General features: G+C 39.7%; 1 protein-coding gene across 1 annotated transcript in view; it reads right to left on the reverse strand.

Annotated features, from left to right (window-relative positions):
- Positions 1-26,317, reverse strand: part of TPH2 (tryptophan hydroxylase 2) — a 42,123-nt gene extending 15,806 nt beyond the window's left edge. Inside the window, exons 1-8 of the mRNA XM_066550027.1 lie at positions 26,210-26,317; positions 23,203-23,355; positions 20,820-21,003; positions 20,611-20,711; positions 17,726-17,793; positions 11,496-11,692; positions 9,597-9,732; positions 4,907-5,033 (exon numbers count right to left, since the gene is read on the reverse strand). Coding sequence (XP_066406124.1) covers positions 4,907-5,033; positions 9,597-9,732; positions 11,496-11,692; positions 17,726-17,793; positions 20,611-20,711; positions 20,820-21,003; positions 23,203-23,355; positions 26,210-26,314 — 1,071 coding nt within the window. The 5' untranslated portion in view covers positions 26,315-26,317. The remainder of the gene's footprint in view (positions 1-4,906; positions 5,034-9,596; positions 9,733-11,495; positions 11,693-17,725; positions 17,794-20,610; positions 20,712-20,819; positions 21,004-23,202; positions 23,356-26,209) is intronic.
- Between the last annotated feature and the right edge of the window lie 171 nt (positions 26,318-26,488).

Genomic DNA, 26,488 nt, shown 5'->3' on the forward strand with positions numbered 1-26,488 from the left:
TCATAGCATAATAGGACAATGTCTGTCTACATGTAATCTATCATACCTGACTTCAGCTTTATTGTCCTAGCTTTTACCCTGGGAATTGATTCATCTCCCTTAAGTGACATGCAGCCCAAATCAGAGTAACTTTATATGTCTCCTGTAAGCACATCAAAATTTACTCAAGCAGTTTTAAGTTGTATTCAATCCCAGCCACTCTTCTGCTCCTTTATTCACTAAGTACAGGTATGGCTGGAAGTAACACTTTTGCAAGAAACTCCATTGTGCCATCACTGGATTTAAGGTACTCACTGTGCCCACTCTTGGCATCTGTCACACATACAGGGCATGCAACTGGGATACAGAAAAAAGATTAAGCAAAGATTTGAATGTTAAATTTCAATATGCTCAGTGACTGCCATAGCTTCTGAGTTACTACACCAGGTTTCAGTTGGCCAATGCATAACTATTTTTATATGTCAGAATAGGGATAACTGGTCACAGAATTACAATGAAGGTTAGTTCCCTATGAATCATTTCACAACTACAAATGAGAAACACACAGGTGGTCTTGATTTTTTAGATGTACAGTGGAAATGTTCGAAATCTCAAATTTTCCTCTCAGCTCCATTTGCTCATCCATGGTGGAAGACAGCAAGCCAGTTCACAAAATGTACTTTCAGTCTAGCAGTACTAAATAGCCCCTATGGGAAATCTAATCTCTTATTTGTGAAGACAAGAGGCTATTCTATCTAGTGAGACCACGAATGCTGAGTCTTCCCTAAATTACCAAATGCTATTCAGCCTTTATCTGAAATGCTCCCGTTTCTTCCATTCTGGTTATCTCCTCAGCAAACATAATGGAGAATTGTTCTGAATTATGTGTCAGATCATCAGTGTGGGAAAAGGACTTGAATGATGTCAACAAGATCAGAAAATTCTGAGGGAAGACAGGCAGGTAAAGTCACAAGAATTACCACAACCCAGAGAGGTGGTTCTGTATGCTGTTTTTAAGCCAGTATATAATTTTAAAACAATTTTTTTTGTGATACATACACTGATAAATTAAATTTAACTTTAAAAATGAACTGTTGTCCTCAGTCACCATCCACACAAGGTAAAATTTTTAGATTCATAACAAGCCTGAAATACATTTACAAGATCTCATCACATAAAATTCCTTCAAATTTAAAAGCAATTTTTGTGGTTCTCCATGTAAAGGACAGGCAGAACTAAAGAAATGTCTTGATTTCTACTGTCCCATGCTGTTAAAATACAAGATCAAATATTATCAAGAAAGATGAAAAAGTGGAAGTTTTACAGTTCTAAAGAACTGAATGTTTAAATGTAACTTCCAGTGAGAAATGACTGGGAAAAAACTTAGTGCACCTAATTAGGCCCTAATGACCAAATTCTTAGGCGGAAAGATTTGGTGATGAACCGCATGAAAAAGACACTCTGCTAACCCCTTTTCTGAAATGCCACCCACGGAATTTCACCTGCACAAGGACATCCTATACATACTGCATCTTGAAGGAGCAACCTGAGCTGTGTCGAAACAAATTAGCAGGAGTCAGGAGTGATTTCTGCCATTAACAAGACAGGCAGGCTCCTGCTTAGCAACTTGCAGATTTACAAAGACAGCTCCCAAGTCCACAAATTACAAGTTAACACTGAAATGTAAATCTAGATGCATTTTTTGGTATAATTTTCCTGAAAAAAATCTTATGTTATGTGCTGTTAAATGTTGTAAATGATATACTATATAAATTAGTTGAAACACCTCATGTCAAGTCCTTTCTACAGTTTATGGTTTGATAGGTAAGCAGAAAAGACAGCCTTTTTTATTTCTGTACTATGTGAAAATAGAAAGACCAGACATGCTGAAAAATCAGCTCAAAAGTAGTTTCAGAAAATCAGTCAGAACAGGACAAGATATGAATAACAATGATGATAATAATTAGAACCAAGACGTGTATGGCCAATATTGTATTTCCTCAACCAGGGACTGCATCATACCACACCCCATGAAAAGAAGTGGCTGGTGCAAATATTTTGCTTTGTTTCAGTAACATAATTTCCATCGCCTTTTTTTGCCTGTGTCTTTCCTCTTTCTTACTCTCCTAAAAGATTGTAAATGAAAATGGAATCTCTCAACAAACTGCTACAAAGACAGTCTTTCAGCTCTTTCAGTATTCCACTCTCATGACAAAGCAGAAACAATTCCTTTATTCTTTCCCACATCTGACTACAAGACCCCAAGAGGATGAAGGGGACTTGCACACTGCCTTTTTAGCTCTCTTCCCCTGCAGCCACTCTTCTCCCTCCAGCTGGCCAGCACCAGGGCCCCTGCAATGCTCTCCCATTTAATTCCTACCCTCGATGGGGCTGCACAGACTAATTGCAATTTACAAAACACTTTTAGTCTGCCCAGGCACCAGGCTCCAGCTTGCTCTACATCCAGTGTGTCAGCCCTGCAGGGACAAAAACATCAGACATTTCCTTTGCAGCTCATGGCAGGGCACAAAGAGCAGATCTATCAAAGCTGATACACAGTGTCTTTTTGAGAGCAGAATGGAGCAAAAGATTATGAAATCACCTGTAATAATTCTTCTCTTTCTGGTCTGAATTCCTAAGAGGTGTTTTCCTCTCTTCCTAATGCAATTGTTCTCCCTGTAATGGCTGAGCACTTAATGTCACTATCTTTTGAAACAGGTCAGGTTAATGGCAAGCTTGCTTTGGGCATATTGATTCAAGCTCATTAATATGCATACTCTCTCTCCATTCGTTTCTCTATTTACTTTGAAGTTGCCTCTCTGGAACCTGCAATGCTTTTCTGTGTTAAGACTCTTGGCTGGCATTTCTCAGCTTGCTGCTTCTGATTTTTACCTCGGATGGAAATGGGACTGAATGCTGCAAAAGTTAGTCAATGGCACCTCAGGTGACATTTGGTGCCCAGCTGAATGAATTTCTTGGCCTCCTCACCCTCACCACTGAGAGGTATTCTTTCTACCAGCTCTCAAGTTGGCTGTTTACATCGCACATTTTAGGCCAAGTAACTTCTCCGTATTTGTCAAGCATCTGCCCCAGGGGAGCACATTGTGCTCCTACAAAAAAAACCACTACCAAACTCTTTCTAAATGTTTCTTCCACCTGAAAGAGCTATTTCCAGCATGGGGGGAGAAATCAGCTTTGACTCAGATATCAGATTCTCAGTGTGATAAGGGAAAGTGATTCAGCTGTCTTCTTTTATTTTTTGCTTTATGATTCAGGAGCAGCTCATTGTTCAGATGACACAGTCAGTCATAACTGGGAACTTCTGTGAGGGGGAGGAGTACAAGCATTTATATAATATTCAGAGGCCACTTTATATTAATATCTCTACCCAAACAGGCCAGTACCAACATTTTCCACTGCAACAGGCCCATGTCATCAGAGGTGATTTTGGGCTGAAATATTTGGGCATACCACTTTCCTCAAAATACTTACAGGGACAGCCAGTTAGGTAGTTTCTCCTGAGACTGCATGTTATGGCAAGGTGGGTCAGTTTCGTACTAAGTCCCACCCAAGTATATGTGGAAATATGCACTCAGCTTCCATGATTCCTCCATACAAACAACAGTGTCTTCTCCACAGACATCCATTAGAAAAAAAAGGAACACACACGGAATCATATGAGAGGAGTTGGCCACGATCAAGACACAGAGCCTGTCTAACTAAGGACTGAACACAGTTTGATTAAATTTAGTGGCTTCTTCTGGAAGGACCGAGAAGATTCATATCAAACAGGATTCAAATCAAACAAAGGGGTACAAACGCCTTTTTTAGCAGATAGGACTGCAAGCCACTGCTAAGACTGCACACCAAAACTTCTGCAGTTTAATTGGACCTAATTTGACTCCATATCCAACAATTCTTTCCAAGCCTTTAAATCCCCACTGTACTTGTGTAGAAGAGGAGCAGTATGCCGCAAGATTTTAAAGTAACCAATTCCCCTGCTCAAACTCACAGAATTTTTCAGAAGATAAAATGTTTAAATGTGGAGCATTATAAATATGGAGGTTTTAATCCAATGTCATTCTTTAAACTACTTGCCACATTCATTTTAACAGGAACCACCAAAGGAAATATACAGTAAGTCAAAACAACTGAACAAAGCAAGTGATAAAGACCAGTGGTCACTAATCCATGTCACAATGCAAAGAGTTGCATCCCAGTTACTGGAATATGGCAACAGAGAAGGGCTGACAGGTGCTCGGGGGCAGAGAGTCAACCCAGCTTGACAGGGTTCCTCTCACAAAGGTCATGAAGGCCCCAGTCTCAGCAGCACCTAACAGCTTTAACACACAGACAGCTCACACTGTCTGCTGGCTTGTGGCTCATTTGATGCAAAAGAGAATCCATCTCCCAGCTGCTGGCTGAGGCAATTGGTCTTGATCTAGATCTACTGCTGCACAACCTTGGCTCAGTAACTACATATTCTCCAAGGGGAGCAGCAGGCAAGGATGCAATGTCATCTTAAAATCCATCACACACTGGAATACAATTAAGAGCTGCAAAACTGAACAGTGAGTAAAGAAATATCAGTGCCAAGAGCCAAAGTGGCCACCTGTGGAGGAGCTAACAGTCTAGAGATCAGAGCACACATCAAAATGTTTTACATTTTGGTTTTTTTCCAAGTTTACCTTTCTTACTCATTTCCAGAACCTTAAAGCAGAAAAAAACTATTGAAACGGATTACTTAGTGTGATCAGCTTTGGTCTTCTTAAAAACAGTGGAAAAACACCTAAAGATCTGTGATTGTCAAACCACAGTCATCTGGAACTTGAAAATGTAGTCAGCTCTAATATGACAATGCAAATCAGTTCATCAGCTAAAAAGGAGGAGAGATGAGAGAGCATGGCACAAAAAGATTTTGACTCACAGTGGCTAATTTCTGAACATCTTCATCAGATGCTCCCAGTGAAGCAAGTCCTATCTCTTGTGAAAACTGTGCAAATTTGGGATCAGCAAGTAGAGGTACATGTCCCAAGAGTTCATGGCATGTATCCCTAAGGGAATGGAAATAAAAAGAGAGTCATTACAGAAATTAATACCATAATAATTCCATAATTAATTTAACATAAGGCATTTTACAGGGGTCTGACTCCTACCTTACAATGAAACATGGTTTCTACAGTGTAGTTCTTCCCTGTGTATGCAGTTTCTATGTGTAGGTAGAAACACACACATTTGCTTCTGTTACTAGATTATACATCATTTAACCCCAGCTGTTCTGTGATTTCCTCATCATTTCCAGATTGAGTGGAAGAGCCTGATCACTACAATCTTTCAGACTTGGTGACATGAAGACTGAACCACGCACAGGAAAGCCAGCTGTCCCACAAGTACAGTTTTCAGCTTTTCTGTCCACATAAATCAAAATCCAACACATTCCCTCTTCCTTTTGTCCATTCTTCTTTCTGTAATTGGTAGCACTCCACATCAAACATTTTGCCACTTGCCCCCAGAAATATGGGGCAGTATATTTACAAAGGTTTCTGTGTGCCTAATTTCTCATTTAATCATGAAATCCTACTGCAATTACTGGGTACTTCTGTTATGCAGTCTACTTTTCAGCAAGCAGATTTCAGAAAAAGCAGAGAATCCAAGTCATTTCAAAAAGAACAGCTGTTCACATCTGTAAGTGCATTGTTAGTCATGACAAAGTGCAGACATAAGTGTACAAAAAACTGCTAACGGAAGTGCACATGCATCATCTACAAAAGCTTTCAAACAATTTTGAAAGTTTTGCTGCATTTGTTCACAGGAAATAATGGACTTGGTAGTAAAGTTCACTTTAAAAATCCAATCTGACATTTCCTTTGCTTTTGTCTCTTTCAAGACATACCTCTTTTTTTCTTTTTTTTTTATCCTAAGCTGTAAACAAATGCTTTAAAGGCAGGGAGAAAACATCAAGTTTTCTGCCTTCTACCGAAAATCATCCAATTTGTCTTTTATAAACTATTTTTGTTTGAAAAGTCACAGAATATGACATTTCAGATAAATCATGAACAGAAAAACAACCCTCTATATAATTTAAAATCTTCTTACTCAGTATTGTCACCAAGAAGTCTGAACCGATAATGTGTAGGTGGATAGTTGTAAATAGAAGTTGGTTGTTTGCATCACTTGACTGGATAACCATCAGAGCTAATTAATTAATTCTTTAATTAATTCCATTCCAATCACAACAATTTTTTTTTCTCCTACAAGATTTAGCTCACTAACAATGCAAAGGACAGCTGGGAAATGTAGTTTGCAGTCTGACAGACACACCACTTCCCAGCACCAAGCAATTCACCGGAGGAACCTTATTTCTCCAACCATCAACTTCCAACAAAAAAATGGGTCACAAAGCCCATTCTGTGGAAGCCCAACACACCAGTTCTTACTTCCACCAAGCAGGCTGACACTAATTGCTGAGCATCTGTGCTACACTCCACCAGTTCAGCTATATTTAGCTTTGTATCAGTAGTTCAAGCAGAAGCAAACAATGAAGCTGGCTCCAAGTTCCTGGCTCCAGGTAAGCACACTCATCTGCAGGCAGGTTTCTACAGCAACACCACTACTAGTGACACCTGAGCTAGTGCCTACCTCTCTATTTTCCTGTGCTGAAGCCACAAGCCCCAGAAAGAAATAAGCAAAGATGACTTATTCCCAGTTCTGCACTGGGACACACGACCTTTGTTATGTCCACTCTTGCAGACAAAATGAGAACAGACAAAGCCTAATCCCATTAACTTGTCTCTCTTGGCAAGGGGAAAAGAATGAGGAGGCAGAAGATATTTCTCTCATGCCTTTAGTTTGTAGATTCTTCCATTAAAGCTATGCAAAGTAGTATTTTGAATGTGTAGTTACAAAGAGGGGAGCTTAAAGCAAAAAGAATATGAACAAAAAAAACCCAAAACCACAAAATCTCTCAGGCAGAAACATGAACCAGTATTTGGGACTGTCATTGGAGTCTTTTAGACTTCCCTGCCAGTCTGGCCCTTTATAGATAGCCTAAACAATATAATTCTTTGCTTAACTACCAAGGCTGATTCTTTTATTTTGTCTTATTCTGAAAATAATTAAGTTCCTTTAATTTATTCACACACATTGCTCAGAGAAAATAAGATTTTTGTAATGCACTTTTCACAGCAAAAGATTTTTCTTGAAGTAAATTAGTTAGTAAAGCAGAAGAAATCTACATAGCTCTGTGAATGTAGTAGAAACATAATTAAAATCAGGAAGAAATATGTTTTAAAATGCATATGGTAGTGATACAGATCAAACCAAATGAACTCTCTAATTTGTATCTAGCTCTGTAGCCCGGGTGTTAAATCTGACAGAAAGCCCACTGAAGTCAAAGGGAGCCTTTTTACCTGGTTTATATCATTGAAATGCAACATTCACCAGCCAGGACCTGCAGCAAACCTCATTATGGCCCCATATATCAACCAAGAGATCTCAGGGAATTGCAGCTACTGCAGAAGATGAAGAGCTGTCCCCACTCAAGTCAATTTAGTTTTGCCATTGACTTAAAAAAGCACTAGGCTTTCACTCTACACTTCTGGTAACACTATGTGTTCTATGTTATGTAAAGAAACGTAAACACATTTTAAAAGGGATTGTCAAAATTTTCCAATGGAGTTCCTGGTAGTCAGTATACATTACTCAACTAATGTGAACCAGTAGGTTAAGACTATAACCTGTATTTTTAAGTTCAGCCCAAATAAGGAATAAAAATCTTCATTCTAATTCAACTGTTATTATTACTCAGCAGCTTTCCAGCCAGTATGACCAGAAAGGCTACCCAAGAAGCAGCTGCCATTACTACTAAGGATCAGCTATGATCCACTGCATAATTCTGAGTGTAAGCAGCATCCTGAAAATTGCAGGGCTCTCAAATACACAAATCAATGAACCAGAGAACATCAGGAAAACCACAGACACATGTAATTGCTTCCTAGAAGATGTTATTGCCTTTATCCTGTTGGAGTTATGTACCTAAATCTCTTATCAGTAGATGAGAATGTTCTTCTAGTTTGTACTAAGTTAATAAATGTCATCATTCTTTTGCTGAACACTGGTACATGCTGCAGCCTGAAACACTGGCTTCCCACAGGAGAGGAAATCAGTGATGCAAAGCCTGGTACTTCCCTTGCATCATATTTTTTTTTAAATATCTACAGATATTTTTTAATAGACCTGAAGAAGTTCAGCCCTTCCTTCCATCCAAGCCCTCCTCTCAAAATTTTCCATTCTATCAATTTTCCTACAAATTTAAGAGATTTAAGTTCTAATTACAGAGGTTATAGAGGTGACTGAATTCCTTCAGGGATCACCAGCTCCTTTCCAAAAGAAACACGCACACAAAGCTAGCCTCAGAGCATTTCAGCAAGGCAAGTACTTCGCTGCGTTCAGATGCTGAGGAGAAAGATAGAGAAGTGTCTAACAGCACCATCTGGTGACTCCTGCCAGAATAAAGCTACCACATTTTTAGATACAGCTTAGTATGCAGTGCCATTAAACCTTTTATATTCCAAAATATTACTCCATGTTTTGGCAGTCAATTCATGAAATCAAACTTAGGCATGAGTCCAAATGTTTACAGGACTGGAGCTGAATATATATGTATTAATCCCTTGTGTAAATTTGGAAAAAATCAAACAAGTGGTCCAAGCAGATTAAATCACAGCTACAATCTCATGCTAACTGCCTGATGACTGATTCACTGCAAAAAATGTCACTCCTGTGGTTACAGGATCAGAAGATACCTTTGGTAAAACTACCTCCATATTATCTAAATGACAGGTACTGTTCTGCTAGTACTGCACAGAATACAACATATATAACACAAGACAAAAACCACAATCTCTTTGATCTTCTTTCTCCCCACTTTTAATCAAAAGACCATATACCAAAATATTTCATACTAACTTGCAATGTTCTGTTTTGGAAAAGCTGCAATGCTGTCCCATAAAAGTCATAATTAAAGTGTTTCTTATTTCTGTCATAATTTCCCTGTTACGTATCTAATATTCTCTCTTGATAAGAGAATAGTGCTCCACTATTCTCTAAATGAGAATAGTGCTCATTTCTCTCCCATAACACAACACAAGTGCTTGCTTGTGTTGTGTTATGGGAGAGAAATGAATTTCAGCTGTGCAACCTCCTCCAAAGAAATAAAAATGGGAACACAGAAGATCAAATTAAAATTCTGAAAGCAGGGTTTTTTTCAAAATATTCAGGGTTTGGGGGTTTTTTTCACTATTTCTTTCTAGCTGTCCAGCAGAAAATTTAATTGTAGACACTTTTTAAAAATTTTTAGGTGAAAATTCAATTTTCCACTGAAATTTAATTTCAATATATAAATAACCCCATTATTTAAGACCCTTGTAAAAAGTCAACAAAAAAGTCTTTGAATTAAATTCTGGCTCGCCGGTGTGAAGGATTTTGTCATCAACAGTGTAAGAAGAATTTCACATTTTGTAGAAAGGTACCTCTTTTCAATCTTGCCAGATTCAGTTGGTTCCTTTAAGAAGCTGGTGAGTATATTTTGTCAGTGCTAGAGCAAAGGCAGCACTTACGGTTCGGGTGTGTAGAGGGGATCTGAGCCGTGCCGGATGTACTGCGTGCAGTGAAACACTCTGTAGGCTAAGCCAGCTAAAAAGTCACGGGGAGACAGGTATCCAGCAACTGGTCTCACTGTGAAGCCAGACCTCTCTGAAGGGAGAGAGAGAATAAAAGGCCACATTACATAGATCTCTGTATCACTTTCTGGTGACAGATCTGCTGTTAATTATTCTACCAGAAGCATGAAACAAAGAATCTTGATGATCACCACACATAATTTTCAATTATTTCATGCAAGAAGTATTTTGCATTGCTAGCATATGTATAATGAAAACAGCTTGAGGTATTTCAAAGCTGGTGTGAATAGCTTTGTCTAGAAAAAAATGCTAAGGTACCCTAAGTGATGTCCTTAAAATTTTAAGAACAAAAATTTTTGTCTGGTACCAAATGGGAGAGAAATTTGCATATTGGAAATTATGCAAAATATGTTTAAAAACTAACAGAACAGAATAGGATTAAAACAAATCTGTCCTTATTTTTTACACATAAAATATTGTTTGTGTCAATAAAATACTGATTTTTATAGTTAAGATCCTCATTGAAATATTTAACAGTGTTCTTTTTTCAGATTAGTCCCAGAGTGAAACAGTTTCAGATTCAGTGACTTCAAAAAGTATGTTTCTCTCAAAAATTAATTCTTTATTCTTTCAAAGTTTTTACAGGACAATGTTTCAAATTTTTCTGCAACAGGTACTACAACCTGCTCTATGTAGTCTGAAAACATATTTCTGAAACAAGTGTGAGAGTTTGAATTTCTAGCTAGGGAGAAAAAATCTGTACAATTTGGTATCATTCCTTAGCGACTGTAACACAATACATGAGAGATCCAGAAGGACACAATCAAATTCAAAGAATGATGAGTCAGCTATTAGCAAATGTAGGTTTTCACAGACAAGAATTATGGATGAAGTGCAGGCTGAGGAAAGCAAGCTTGTCGTTATAAATTCTTTATTTCCTTTAGCTTGTCCATATATATATATATATATTTGGATAAAATGCTTTGCTAATTATTCTCTTACCAGCACATAAGTTGGTTTATTTTTTTTTCAAACACCTGCCTTTATAATATTTTAGTTCCTGAGTAAAAAGTTTAAGAAACAAATATGTGTAGCTGAAGGGACCTTTGAGGAGAAATTAAACTCTTAAATTAACTCTTTGGTGGCTTTTCCTCCAGAGCTAAAAACATCTCCATGCCTACCACATTGTCCATACGGGATGCATTTCCATTACAAATTGACATTTACATTCCAATTTAAAAAACTAAGAATTTATTTTTGAACTTAAATATATAATACACCGGTCCTTAAAAAATGAAAGAGAAGCACCACATCACCTACTGTGCCCAACACATCTTTTTCAACATACAAATAAAAGGATTAGCTTCATGAGGTCTCTGCTCAGGAAAGTTTCATATTCATCAGGCTACACAACAGTGTGCCAAACCTGCCCTCTTCTTTAAATTCAGTTATCTTGGCATTTGACTCCCCCTTTTTTCTGCCTGGATATTTGGGGGATGCCCAGTACAGTTATCAGAAGCCCCCATCTGTCACTAACTCAGGTTTTCCTTTCCACCAAACCAAAGGGTTTTTGCCCTGTACAAGATAACATCACGCTTTTACATGTGCAGCTGATTAATTTCTCCCCATTTCATACTTGCAAATATCTACATAAAACTGTCTTGACTCCAAAAACTCTGCCACAGAGAGCACCAAAACCAGAATGATACTTCAGGCTAAACTGAAGGCCACTGACAGTGCTCTGAGTCTTTTCATTCAATGTGCTTTGTACTCCATACTAACAAAAAAGTGTTTTCATGAAATCATATCTATTGATAAACCAAATATGAATCTTACCTTTAAGAAAAATAGAAACATCTTCCAACTGAGGCACATTATCTTCTCTGTATCCACAGTACTTGCTCAGCAGAGGAAAGTTTTTTAAATATTCACGACAAGCATGGGTGGGATAGAGTTTACTGAGTTCCCTAAATACCACCCCCCAAGTTTTAACTTCTTCAGCTGTGTACTCCACTCTTGGAATGGGTTGACCACTATTGGAAAAAAAAAATACAAAATACATCCAAATACAAGCAGACTGTAGGCAGATTGTAAATAGCAATATTTCCACAAAAATTATTATTTAAATAAAGGCAAATGACACTATTAAAACTATTTGAACTATTTTTAATTGACATCTTGGTGCTTCTTCCTTAGAATTATTTCTTGATGTTATGATGTACGTATTCTATCATTTCCTTAAGAATTGTTTCTCTCTAAGCAATCTTATTGCTTCTTAATCTTTGTACGTATCCTAGTAGAAAGATGGATTTCTTATATACCATGCTCCTATACCATACTAATATTTCTGCACTTACTGCCACTGGTACATTTGCAAGTGGATGGCTGTAGATCCTGATTCAGTCTAACATGTAGATTGAGTAAGACCTTCAACAGACTGCATTCTCTATGCATTCTTTAAAATACATAATATTCACACAGCATCAAATGCTGGGTCAAGATTAGGCAATTACATAGATGCCAATTTTTAAAATGTGTATTTATTGCTTAGACAGTTGCTTACATATGCAGATATGTTTGGAACCCTGAATTCTTGCAGGATTATGTTAGGAGGAAGCTCATCTCAGAGCCAGCAGCCCAGCCTAGGGGAAACTCTTAAATACATCTCTCCTTTTGTTTTGATTCTGCCTTGTTCTTCTGCACCCTCTTGCTTGCACAGATGCACAGACATTGGAAAGCAGGAGCCTTCCAGGATACCTGCAAATCTGACATCCAAGATTTGCCTTGAGTAGCTACAGTTAATTCAAAACTGACTGACAGTGTGAACATTGCTAAGAGATCCTTCCAACTTGCACTGCCTTGTATTTAGCCGTAAGGAATTTCCCATTACATGGCCATGGGCCATCACCTCATGTCATTAATTGCCCCTTGAAATGTTTTGGTGTTCCTCTGGAATTAACATTCACAATCTAGAATGTGTAATCTCTGCAATCTGCCTTCTCCTCAGACATCTTCTCTGGCACTGTAACGACATACAGATTGGCAGAGGGATTCACAGCATCCAGCTCCACTCCATCAGTCCTTATCTCTCACTCTCCTGCCACAGGGCTGGCAATGTGGGCACTCCCAGCCCAGTGCTGCAGCTTCCCCAGTACCACAGACAGCTTCCCCAGCACCAGAGACAGCAGCTGAACAGGCACATCAGGCACGGGCAGCTCCATTGCAGCAGGAGAACCGCAGTGCTGGCCTCTTGCTGGCAGCTGCTGTGCAATTCATAATCCTGTCTCCACTGTATGAGGTAACAAGGAATAAGCCCTCATGTCACATTTGATTGCTGCTATGCAGTCCCTACATGCACAAGAGAGGATCATCTGCCCTACATTCATTGTGGTTGTCCCCTCATCTTTATTGAAAACTTACCATTTAATCCCCTTGCCTTTCATGATATCAAAGGATTTTGATCCCTGGCAGTTATCTGTCAGTCAAAGGCAACTTTGTATGAGGTGCTCGTACTTGGTAGGGACTGCTGAATATCCAATACATGCACTAGTTCCCTGTCAGCCACTTTTGCAGACATGACAAGAATTGCAACAGGTTTAGTGAAGTATTTCTCATCCACAGGAGCTGCACTGGGTCTGTGCCCATCCTGCAGTGGGAGAGAGTCCTTCAGGTCTAGTGTCTGTCTTCCCCCTTAACAGTTAATCAGCCTTAAGCTGCCTGCCAGCTCATGGCAAACATAGCATAGCTATTCTGAATTGTACTGTACATGACAGATACAAGCAGGTTGCTACTCCACGCATTTGCTTCTGCCAGAATACCCAGCCTCATCCCTTCTCCTTAGGCCTGACCTCTACCATGGTTACTACCGTATGGGTCAGCACTGGCACATCAAGCAGGAAGATATGTTTTACCAGTGGAAAAGCTCATGTTTCTATCTAGCCCGTCACTAGAAAGGCATAAACACAATCAAGGATCTGAAGCTTACTCACTGCTCACTAAAAGGTTTATAACTTAGTTATTGTTCCAATTAATTCATTAGTACTGAAGTAAGGTTCACTGAACATTAATTCCTTAATAGGTTTCATGCCTAGGAGAGCTGATCTTATTTCCAGCTGGTCATGATACTGCTTTCTTTATAGAGAGAATCAAGGCAGCCAGACTTGTGGGAGGATCTATGCATTTTTCCCTCACTCTGCAAACTTGATGTTTCTTACTTTCTTATTTCAACATGCAAGACCCACCTCGCACTCAAACATTTCAATAAATCATGGAAATGGCCAATCTGTATAGCCAGTTTCCTTGTGGTTAAGATGACTCTACAAACTAACCTAATCTGAATTTTTATTTCTCCTTATTAAAATAGGGTCTTTCCATTTTGCAACGGTCATGAGCTATCAACTCATATTATTAATTCCCTCTTAAGTATCGTATGTTTCCTACAGATTTAATTTTCACAACACTTTTTCAAACCCTAATCAGTCTCAAAGGACTAATTAGCAAGATTAATGCATTTTCACTCTCTTTAGGATAGAAGCTAAGTGAAGGAGGGAGGAATATGTTTTTTTATGGCTTTTTTGGTCCATTTGTTTCACACAGCTGATCTTCACTGCTGTGCTCTATTAACATGTCTTTTCCCTTAACAGCCAGCTCCAACAAACACCTGCTCCTTCAAGTTCACTTGGTAATGCTTTTCTCTCTCTCTCTTAGTTACGGACACCCCTTTATGTTCAAGCAAAGCAAAGTACCTACTGCTATAGGACAGTAGCAATTCATAAAGGAAATGCTGATCTGGGATTTTCAACTCAACTTTTTATGGAGCTAATTCCTTGCAGCCAGATCTCTGGGCTTTTTTAAGGAAACAACAGTGGGTTGTTGGTTTTTTTACAATGCAAAATGAGAAGCAGAAACACATCAAGCCTCAGTAAGTGATTAGGAAAATCACTTTCCTGGAAGACACTGAGAGATGTTTATCCCCAAGGAGGGCAGCCCTTGTAAAAGAGCTGTTCTTTTTGTCGAAATAAGTAAATAGTCATTAGACACCAGAAGAGAGTGTCACAAGACTTTGACGTAGTGTCAAGACACCTATAGTAACTCTCAGCTCCCCAGTGTGGGTAGCAGAAACAGCCCAGCTGTAGCAGCACAGCTTTCCCTGAGCTGATTTGCCTTTCCTCAGCATGGTTTGGGCGGTGCTGCAACAGGATACTGAGATTGTGTCCCTGGGTTGTCTCATGGATACCCAGAGACAGGCTGACTGTACAGACCAGCAGACACAGCACATCCCTAGGGGTAAGGATAACCAGCACAGGAGACCTGAAGTATGAATGAGATTTCGATACATGTTAGATTAGTGCCCTAAGCACTGGTCTCCCAGTTTTTCTGGCACCTGTCTAAGAGTATTTGAAGCCTCTTCTTTTCTTTGTTCTTATAATAATAGGACAAGTTTGCAATCTTTTAAAGTCTTGAAAAGATGAGTGGAATGAAGGAGTATATTTGACAAGTTTTGCTGAAGTACAAGATCTGGTCCTCAAATAACCTCTGGTTCGGATTGTGTCATTTTTGTAATGTGCCTGCAAAAATTGTCTTAAGCCTTCAAAATCTAAAGAAGGAAAATGTTTTCCTTTCCTTGATTTGTTTTATTTTCTGGAAATATGCAGGATTACTTTCTGTTATTTTGCAAAAAGGTGTTTCTCTTCTGGTTTCAGGGTGGAAAAAAAGGCCACACTTTGGAGCAAAAGACCAATTACTGCTTAGTAAACCAGCTGCATCTCCTTTCCAGCACTTAGGCAGCTGAGAGGGAGAAGGAAGGAAGATCTTACCAGCAAGTTAGCAGCTGTGAAATGCACAGCAGTACTACCACCATCATGGATAAATGGAGAGCTATCCCACTTACTGAAAGAGCCTAAGAGCACACACAGCCTGCCCTCATCCACAGGTATCCACTTGACATTTCACACTGCAGTAAATGACAAGAAGCACTGACTTCACTGCAAGCATTAGACTAAAAGAAAGATAATAAATCAATCAGCTTTAAACAAACATTCTAACAAAAAAGCTCTCTCAATTTACATTTGAAAGCTGGCTAGACTCAGGGCTTACCTGGGCAGCCTAGAGAGCTTCTCTACTAATCAACACCTGCCCCAGCAGGCAGCAGCTCAGTGTGCTGGATGGATGTCGTGAGCACCCAGCTAAACAAATACCACTGTGGGCAGAAAGAAAGGGGAAAGAACACTAGCACCTACACGTGTGTAAGACTGGTAATAGCTTAATGACTGCCTTGGGACAACAGTAGAGAAAAAATAAAATCAGAATTATATGGTCAAAAACTGACTTAATCCCTCTGTCCCCCCAGCCTCCTGCAGGCTGTATAATAGCCTTATACTGAAAAACCTTCAGAAATTCAGTTTTGACTTGATTCCTGACAGGATGTGCCTCCTATAAGTGGGGAAAAAATTGCACGTTTCATATTCTTAAACCATGTAGGTAGAAATCTCAAAGGAGAAAAAATGAAAAACCTAAAGAAGTGTAGAAAAGAAAATGGAAAAGAGCATGAAATTAATATGTTCTTTCCCTTGAGAATGAGGGTTTAAACCTGTTGCAAATAAAACCTAAAGTAGGATTAGAACTAGTTGAGTGCTCCTGTGACAAGAAAATTGCAACACAGTAGGTGTTTGTAGGTAGAACAGCAAGTTTCCTAACTTCCAGAGACTGTAGCAAATTGGAAATACTGACTTGAAATGGGGGAAAAAAAACAGAATGAGAAAACACTTGCAGTGTACTTGTGCAGACAAGCCACCAGCTTCTCTAACTACACAGAAATGCACTGACTAAATTCAAAGAAATTTAGAGCTATATGGGCAAAACCGATGAATGGCATTTTGCAGCATCCAGTAGAATCATAGAATGACAAAATTCTAAGGTTGGAAAAGACCTCTAAGATTGCCAAGTCCAACTGTTAACCCAATACTACTATGTTCACCACTAAACCTTGTCCCAAAATGCCACATCCAAACACGTTTTGAACACTTCCAGGGTTGGTAATCCCACCACTTCCCTGGGCAGCCTACTCCAATGCCCAACCACCCTTTCAATAAAAAAGTTTCCTAATAACCAGTCTAAACCCCTGTACAGCTTGATGCCATTTCCTCTCATCCTGTCACTTGTTATCTGCGAGAAGAGGCCAACCCCCACCTCACACAACCTTCTTACAGGCAGTTATAGAAAGTAATAAGGTGTTCCTTGAGCCTCCTTTTCTCCAGGCTAAACAACCACAGCTCCCTCAACCACTCCTCATCAGACCTGAATTCCAGCCCCTTCACCATCTCTATTGCCATTCTCTGGACACACTCCAGCCCCTCAATGTCCTTTTTACAGTGAGGGGCCCAAAACTGGACACAGGACTCAAGGTGTGGCTGCACCAGTGCTGAGTACACGGGGAGAATCACTGCCCTGGCCCTGCTGAACACACCATTTCTGATAAAGGCCAGGATGCCATTGGCCTTCTTGGCCCCCTGGCTACACTGCTGGCTCATGGTCAGATGCTGCTGACCAGCACCTCCAGATCCTTTTCCAATGAGCAGCTTTCAGCCAATTTTCTCCCAGCCTGCAGCACTGCAGGTTGTTGAAAGCGCAGGACCTGGCACCTGGTTTGTTGAACCTCATGCAATTGGCCTCAGCCCAGTATAGTACGTGCGTCAAAAGAAAATAATAATTTTGGGGTTTAGTGAGCTCTTCCAACTATGTAGGGATGCTAGATATGTGTGATTTAGCAGTGCATCAGCTTGTCAGTAAGGCATGCAAATATCTGTAAAATATTTTCCAAAGTTTAAGCAGCTGTGAATAAAATGCTACAAGAGAGAGTGCTTGCTTTTCAAATGCTTCACCTGCCTGTAGCTGTATCAAAAATGTAAGGGGATTCCAAGTATCAGGTTCATAATTTATAGCCTACACTAAACTAGTCAAAGTTTAAAGGATGACTTTGTCTACTGTTAAACTTCATCCTACAGAATTAAGTAGAGCATGAATTCTAACTAGTCAGCAGCACAGGGAAGAATTATGCCAGTACTTACTATTTATAGCTCATGGCAACATCCACAAAGTACTTTCTTCTCTGTCGATAGACATTGTCTTTAAATCCCTTAAGCAAGGAAGAAGAGAGTAATTTACAATAAGAACATAAAATTAGCTGTAAGAATTATAAAATAAATCATTGAAATGTTTCTTTAGTACTTAATTGCATTGTATTTTGATTTGCACTGTCTACTGGACTGCAAGAGAAAATAAGGATTTTTCTTTTCTTTCTTTTCTTTACCAGAGTTCCACAGGAGTTCTTTCAAGAGAGCTTTGTTCATAAGTACAGTCATTCATTCAAGATGTTGAAAAGCAAAACTCTTTTCCTGTCATTTTATCTCACTCATGCTTTCTATGATCTGAACTGAGATCTATGCACAGGTGCATAGCACAATAATTACATGCTCTTTATAATCTTTCTTCACTAGAATCAAGCATCTAAAGATCATATGCAACTCATTTTGAAGATTCTTTTTTCAGCAGTTGCCATCTTAACCAACACATTGGGAACAGAACCATCAGCCCCCAGCACCAGTTTGAGTTACAAAGGGAGGGCTCTACCTCATGGACTACAGTAGGTTCACACCTTTTCCACATTAAGAGCAAAAAGAGCTGTATAACACATACATGCTGACCAGTTACAGCTCTATCTATAAAATATAAAGATACTTCAGGTTTGGACTACAAGAAGAGTAAACTATTTTCAAAGTAGAACTGCCAACCCCTTGAAGATAAAAAAGGATTAGAGTTATCTATGTTACGCAGTTAGTAGCCCAGAAAGTGCATTTAAGATTCCCCCTGAAAATTAAAATGCTGAAAATTAAAATGTCTTTCTTCCTTAGTGCTTACATAGACATGCAAAACAACGAAACAAATTAAAAGATAACATTGCTTGATTTGAAATACTTGTATGAGCTTCCATAAAACTCAGGAGACATTTTACTGTCCCATAACCAAAGCTGTGCTGCTGGGACAGAGTATGGGAGGATTTCACAGGACTACAGAAAGCCTTCAAACCTCCACTCCTGCACAGAAAACTTCTTTGACTTGCAAAAAGTTGCTGTAATCTGGGCGAGCCTCCTTGTCTCCTTAATACCTATTGAGGCAAATGTTGAGTTACTCAGCTGAAGACCATTCAAGAGATCTGGAAAGTGATGGAAGACAGCACAGGGGACTTAAAAACCTGTCAAGTGTAATGAAACTGAGACTGAAATCATTAACCATTATGGAGTGGGTTAAGGCTAAGCTGTTGAAGTGGTGCTATCCTTACAGGTTCTGCAATGGGATAATTCCCTTTGGTCCCCTGGCACATACATGCTGCTGCTGTATGTGGAACAGGGCAGGAAACTGGAGCGGCCTTTCAAAGGCCAGTCACAGATTTAAGGGTCTTACCCCATTTCTAACATCTTGCATGCTGCAAAGGCTAACAAATGGTGTGTAAATTGTGTTTGTAAGAGTCCTCCCAAGTGTAAAATATATATTCATATAATGCAAATGTCTTTTTTTGTTTTCTGTAAAACTGAAGGCAAATTTTCAGCAGAGCGCTCAAGTATTTAATAAAGGTACCAGCTCAGAACATAAAACAGCATCTAATGGCCTGTCAGAGCCATAAACTCAAAGCTGGAATGAGCTGTCTCTACAACCTCTGTTTGAACCAAATTATGGTAAATGGTTGAAGATAATCAACAGTCTTTTCCTTTTGGAGAAAATGTGAATTAAATCCTAGTTTGTCATCAAAAAGTACATGGCAGAAACCAGGATTCAGGAATGTGCTCCCTGACTATGGGCCCTCAGTATGGGAAGGGCTACCACGTGATAGAGGAGGCTGAGAACCAGCAAGGTGAAGGTGATGATGATAATGATGATGATTGTGGTTGGTATGTGGACAGGTGACACCATGGCAGTGGGGCTGCCATGGATCTTGTGATGGTTTCCATTTGGCTTGTGTGCACAGGGGTGAGGATCTGTGCCTGAGCTCCCACCACAGCACAAAATGTGTGCAACAAAAAACTAAGGAACCTAACATCTACAGCTAGGGTTTAATCTGATTCTATTACAAGACAGTCATGGTCAGATTTCTTATTTCACTGCCTACTTCCTTTTAGCTGGAAATTTCTGACAGTACCAGTTTAATCCAGCCTATTTTAGGAATTAATATAACTATCTATCACCAGTATCTTTCAGTCAAGTCATTCAGAGGTAGAAACTTGGATTTTTAGAAAGTATTTTAACACAAATGCTTGCAATCATCTGCCATCTAAAGACTCAGAGGTTAAACATTTATAGCCATTAGCAAAAAAAAAATAAAACAATAACAAACCCCTTTTTTCTGTCTTTTTCATTGAGCATTTGACACTACTACAGATACCATTTGTGCATGCAGGCTTGTCTCCTGCCACCAAAGTCAGGAGATTTTGAGAAACAATGAGACACCTTCCCTTTGCTGCATTCACCAAAAACAGGAACATGTTTCTGTGGTTTATCTTGTAATTACTGCCTGAGTGCCAAATAATTCCTTCATAATTCTTTCTTCTCTATTGACAATAGCAATTCTTACCCAAGAACTACCTCTGGCAGAACTGAAGTTCATATTGATCTAAATTCTTAAGTTTGAAATCTTTCTATCAACCAATTACATCTTTTTTTTTTTTTTTTTTGAAATATAAGCAGTACAAAAGGGGATATATTTGCTAAACAATGAATAAGTTTAGTGGAGCACCTGAATTTTGTGTATCTTTCTACAGAAAAGGAAAATGAATTCACTGAAACTACCAAAGAGAAACCAGTCCTCATCTTCTGAAAACAATCAGCAGTCAATAGGCTTTTTACTGGACTGGCAAATAACCCGACAAATCATCTACAGGCAATTTTGTGTTACACTTACGGGGTGATCCGCATCCAGCTCGGATCCATACATCAAAACTCTCTGAGAGCATTTGTCTAACTCAGAGATCTTCCTGGGGAACCAAGGGACACAATCGAGATCTGTAGGAGACAGAACGCACATTGAATGCACTGGAGAGTAAGATCATGGAGATACCTGTACAAAACATCTGTCAGTGTCTAAACCAAGTGATACACAAACAGCCTTGCCTTCTTCATCAGTCCAGATGTTTTCCGGTGGATTGAGAGATACGATATTAGTTTGAAACTTGAGCAACTGGATCAGTTCATTAAATTCTTTCTTACTGCAGTCACAGTCCACAAAAATTTCCACCTCTGAATTCCTTCTCTTTGATTTTCGTGATTCAATATGAACCATACTCACGTGTTTTTCCTGTGGAAAGATGAAACAGCAGATGAACTACAGATATACAAAGAGCAATACTGGTGGCACATTCCTCAGCAAAGTTTTTCCAGTTATTAAAAGGCCTTTTTATTGAAAGTACTCCCTTTTTCTATTTACAGGATTAGTTAGTGACACATAATAAATATAAATGACAAAAAAAAAACTTACTTGGAAAGTAAAAATAAAATTATTATTTTTAATGAAGAAAACCAAATAACAACTTCATTTTGTCCACAAAAACAATCTCTTACAGAGGACATATTACACTTTTTTAAATTTAATGCAAATTTTTATTTATCTTTGCTATAAATATTAAATTCTAATGCAATTTTAATTGGAAATTTGCATCATAATAATGTTAATTTAAATACAATTGAGTGTGCATCTTTAAATAGATGTTATTAAACATACTACTTGATGTACCTTACTCCATGAGGAAGAAAATATTTTTATGAGAATAGACACATATCAATCCTCACCTATCTACTATGCAATTATCAATAACATGAAGTGTTAATAGCAATACAATTAAAATCTAACTCAATTTATTTGCTATTTCAATGTCCCCATCAAACACAAATCATGCAACAAACATCACAGTGTAAATACTTCTAGCATGAAAATTTTCCTATGGGGTCTCTCTCCCACCACAACTACTGGTCTGCCAAGGGTATCATGCAGAGACAGATAACCATAATGTGCCACGGCTGACCTGATCTAGAGTGACAGCCTTGCTTCAAAACAGGAGGTTGGATCAGATGGCTGTTCTTAACGTGACTGACCTCCTACAGACTCTGATTTTTCCTTTTCCTTGCTAGACAGAAACTATCTGTTACTTTTCACAACTATTCTTGCACTTACTCAGTGAAGCCAATAAAACATTTGTTGACTATCCAAATGGGAAGAAATTCATGTCTGTATTTCCAAATGCCTGCTGTATTTTACATAAATGTCCATTGCAGGTGGAGGTGTCCTCTGGCAGAGCTAACCAGCAGTGTCTGTTTTTACACTTCTGGATATACGGACATAGTTCTTTCACTAGCATGTTCCATAAATGTGTATGCAGTGGAGCAATCCAATCACATAACAAATCCAATTTTGTTTTCCCTAAGTTAAGTTGAGAACAAAACCCTGCACTCCCTCCTGCAATACTGAAATCGTTAAGTGACTACATGGATGAGGGTGGAGATCCCTGCCACATCTTCCAGAGTGCATTCTATGCTTATTCCCAGGAAGGGGTTTAAGCAGATGTTTAAATCCAGAATTTCAGCTATGAACCCATACCAGCATTTTAGCCAGAGCTGCACCGGGACACTTGACCCTTAGAGAACAGCTGCATTGAAAAGACAACTCCTACTGCAACTTCTGTTCACTCACTTAGGTTTCCCCTCTTTTTGTCAAACACCCTGCTTCCTGGCAGGCTCCCTCCTGTGGGTCAGACTCACCTCTTTTTCTTGGCTGGAGAATCTATGTGTCTAGCCTACACCAGCCTTGGGAATCTGTCCCCAGAGCCAGCCTCCATGAGTGAGGGCTGGTAACACCCAGTGGTCCCACACTTACATGCCTATGATGGTTTGGTCTGAGAGGCAGGCTCCAAGCCACCTCCTAACTTTCTCTTCACTGCACAGACTGAACAACTTAAGACTTTTATCATGCTCAGACACACCTCCAAGCATTCTGACCAGGAGTCTGACTGACAAGCACTGATTGCATGGAGATGTATGTGGGAACCAATACCTCACAATTTGCATCCCAGTTAGACACATAAAAACCTGACCCTGCAAACACTTAAAGGTCTCTCTAATTTCAAGACCAAGCAAGGCTGCCACCAGCATCACCTGATTGTATTAGATTCCAAACTGCTCTCTGAAAGTGTCTCCTTTTATCATGGCCTGCACAGACAATTTCAAATCTAATTTACAGTGTTGAGAATCACGTCAGAAACCTAAAGTGAACCACGTGAAAATCAGCATCACTGTCAAATTTTATTTCAGAAAATCCTTCACAAGCCCAAAATGCTTTGTTCAATGATCCATAAAATTTTAAGTTACTTTTATTCAGTTCTGCAGAGCGAGTGTAGCTGCGCTCTATTCCTCCTGCCACGGTCCATTAGATTGATATCAACAAAGAGCCTGACCTCAGTAGCTGTCCTCAGTCTAGCCAGCATAAATGATTTGTGAGTGTTACCTGGAAGAGTCTGAGAGCTTTCACCAATCCACCAACTTCATTTTTCAAGGAAAACACCACAGCTGTCTTTCCACCTTCAGATGCAGATTCACCTTTCCCATTTCCCTTATTCCCTTTCTTCTCCTCATTTTTCCCAGAACTCGATCTGTTTAGCTACAAACAGATAAAAAACACTGTCATCTCAGATGAAAATAGGCAAGAGAAATTTCCCACAAGAGAAATTTTTGTTTGAAAATAGCCGAACAGAACTCATCCTGGCTTCATTTGAAAGAAAAGGTTGAAAGAAAATCAGAATCACAGGTTAAAGGCAGCTGCTAGAGAAGATTGTATAAGAGGCCACACAAAAAATTTTTAAAAAGCCTAAGAAAAAGCATAAATGGGATACATATATGATGGCATTATTTGGGCAATGCTATCATTAGAAGTAAATGTGAAGCAAATGGGGACAGTCTGAATTACTAGCAAAGCCTGCAGATCAGTTATTGAAACCTGAATATTGCTGCAAAATCACAGGGATGCTATCCTAACATGTACCAGTCAATTTATGAAGACGTGCACTGGTCTGGATTTTTGTATTGACCGTTGTTACATTTAAAGCCAAAATTTTACGTTCTCTGTCATAGTACAATTAATGTTATCATGTAATGCAATTCAACCTGAGAAAACAAAACCTCTGCTGATTATACAAACGATAACAGAAATGCTTAGACTGCAACACAGACTACTAAGTTGGAAGGGACCTCAAGGATTATCTGGTCCAATTTTTCTTGGCAAAAGCATGGTCTAGTCAAGATGACCCTTGTCATGCCACATCTTATAACTGTCCAGTGCTGGGGAATCCATTGCTTCTCTCAAGAGATTATTCCAATGGCTGATTGTTCTCATTGTGAAAAACTTCACACCCCACAGAAGATGAGTTAGCTGAGGAACTCAAAAAATACAGAAAATTGCAACATCCTTGGCCACTCTCACATTCTTAGAATTTGTGAGTCCAAGACTATTTTAAACAAAATTTCAGTCATCATTTTCCAAAAAATGTTATTTTATCAGCTTAAATCTTGTTGAAATTCCAACAGTACAGCCTTTATAGACAATTTTTATAACATTGACCATGATTTTCAAAAAGCACCCTGCATTTTCCAATACTTAGGCTATTACTCCTGAAGAAATTAAGTCTCCAGTGAGATGCTAACTGCTTTGTCATAATCCATAAAAAATGTGCAGATATACATTAAAAACATATACTATTTCAATGTTTCAAATGGATTAAACTGTATTTCGGTAAATTCTAAAGCAGCTTACAGAAAATAACCAGAAAATTCAGCTTTTTAAACAGATCTTTAACACTCTTTACATGGCACAGGTGAAATCAGTGCCACATTTAATGTGCCACATTTAATGGCACATTAAATCAGCCACAGGACATGCTAAGTCCCTGTGGTCTTTTCTCACCGTTTAATAGAACACAAGGAAACAATCTGGAAAGCCAATTTGTCTGCAGAATGATACATGAATGGTTTCACACATGTTTACTTTTTGGCAATTGAACTTACATGAGTCTGCTCCTACCTGATATGATAGGAAGGTTGCCCAGGGATAGTCATGGGGAAGATCATTTTTTGTTTTACCTTCAGTAATATCTAGGATTTGGATAAGTTCTTTTCACATACATCAAGCACACAACCTCCAGATGAAGCAGCAAAGGTGCTGCTTTTACAGCATCTGTGGTTTTTCCAGAACCCCAATACTGTCAGTTCCTCTGGAAAACAAAGGCACTCAGCACTTTCCAAGCCCATCACAGGTTCCCTAATACTCTCAAGAGAGCATTACCCAAAGTGATGACTGAAAGACCCTCTCAAGAATTTGAAAACTAAAATGAACACCTATTTGTTATGAGCCCAGTAGAAGAGGATGAACTTGAATTTTATTAGCCATGTTCATTAGTACACTTTTAGTACACTTCACAATTAAACAATGCCCAGCAGACCAACTTTCCTAATGAAAATTAATTATCTGGAGCAAGTGGAAGTCCTCAGGAAAAGAAGTCATTTACAGTACAACTCAGTGAAGAAAGTAACTCAAACATAAATATAGCAAAACAAATTTATTCCTTTTAATTCAATGTTTTTAATAGAAGCTGAGCATGTAGAAATAGGGATATTTCACATTTTACTACGGAGCGTAGGCCAATTTTAAACTGGTACAAACCCCTGTACTCTGCTGGTTTTACCCAAGTGATAAAAATCTTCATCTGTTGCAAAATTTTGTTGGAGTCACAGTCTTTATAATCCTAAATATTTCATGTATTCAGAGCAGGTTGCTTCATTTAATCACACATACGTTTACCTGTTAGCATACAGAAGTTTGTCCCATGCTTGAAACCACCCAAGCACCTGCTGCACCCATGTCATCACCTTGCAGAGAACCATTTCCATCTCCTGACACGGTGGTTCCATCTCACACAGTGCCCTGGCACGGCGTCCCCACGTGTCCTTGCGCCCCTGCCCGTCGGCAGAAGCCGGAACACAGCAGCAAATCCACCGGCACCAACGCAGCGTGGGTGCACGGCATTTGTGTCTTGCCAAAAATGCTTTACAGATCGTGCTGTGAGCCTTACGAGCGCCCTGAAAAGGCAGTCCCTGCTGATGTGTACAGCCCGCTGGACTAACCAAGGGCTTTCAAAAATCCAAGCATTTAAAACCATCTGAGCTGGATCCGATGCTTTTTTTCTATTATTCCACTAGCAATACAGTACATTTCTGCAGTAAGGTTTCTATTGCTTATAAAACTTTTTCTGTTACTTACGACACTTTTAAGGCAACGTTTTGAACGGGGCCCGATTCGACAGCAAAGTTAGTTTCACGGGCCCCTGCAGCTGCCGAGAGACCGCTGACCTGTCCGCGAAGCGAGGGGCACGCACGGCTGCCCAGCAGCGGCCCCGGCGGAACCCGACCCCGCGGCGGAACGCGACCCCGCGGCGGCCCGCCCTGCCCGTCCCGGCACTTACGGTGAGGCTGCCGGCGGCGGGCCGCTCCTCCGGCAGGGCCGAGTCCAGGGAGAAGCCCCGGCGCGCCCAGTACTTGCTGGAGAACATCATCATGGCGGGCTGCATGGGGCCGGCGGCGGCGGGGGCAGCGCCGCGCTCTGCCCGCCTCGCCGCGCCCGCTGCCTTTATACGCCCCCGCCGGGCTGATGGAAGCACGATATGGGGACACCCGTCTCCGGGTGACGAGAGCCGCCGGCAGGCGGACGCCCACGGTCCCCGCTCACCTCAGCAGCCGGGGCG

The sequence above is a fragment of the Molothrus aeneus genome, chromosome 5 (genome assembly GCF_037042795.1).
Source record: "Molothrus aeneus isolate 106 chromosome 5, BPBGC_Maene_1.0, whole genome shotgun sequence".
Classification (NCBI taxonomy): Eukaryota; Metazoa; Chordata; class Aves; order Passeriformes; family Icteridae; genus Molothrus; species Molothrus aeneus.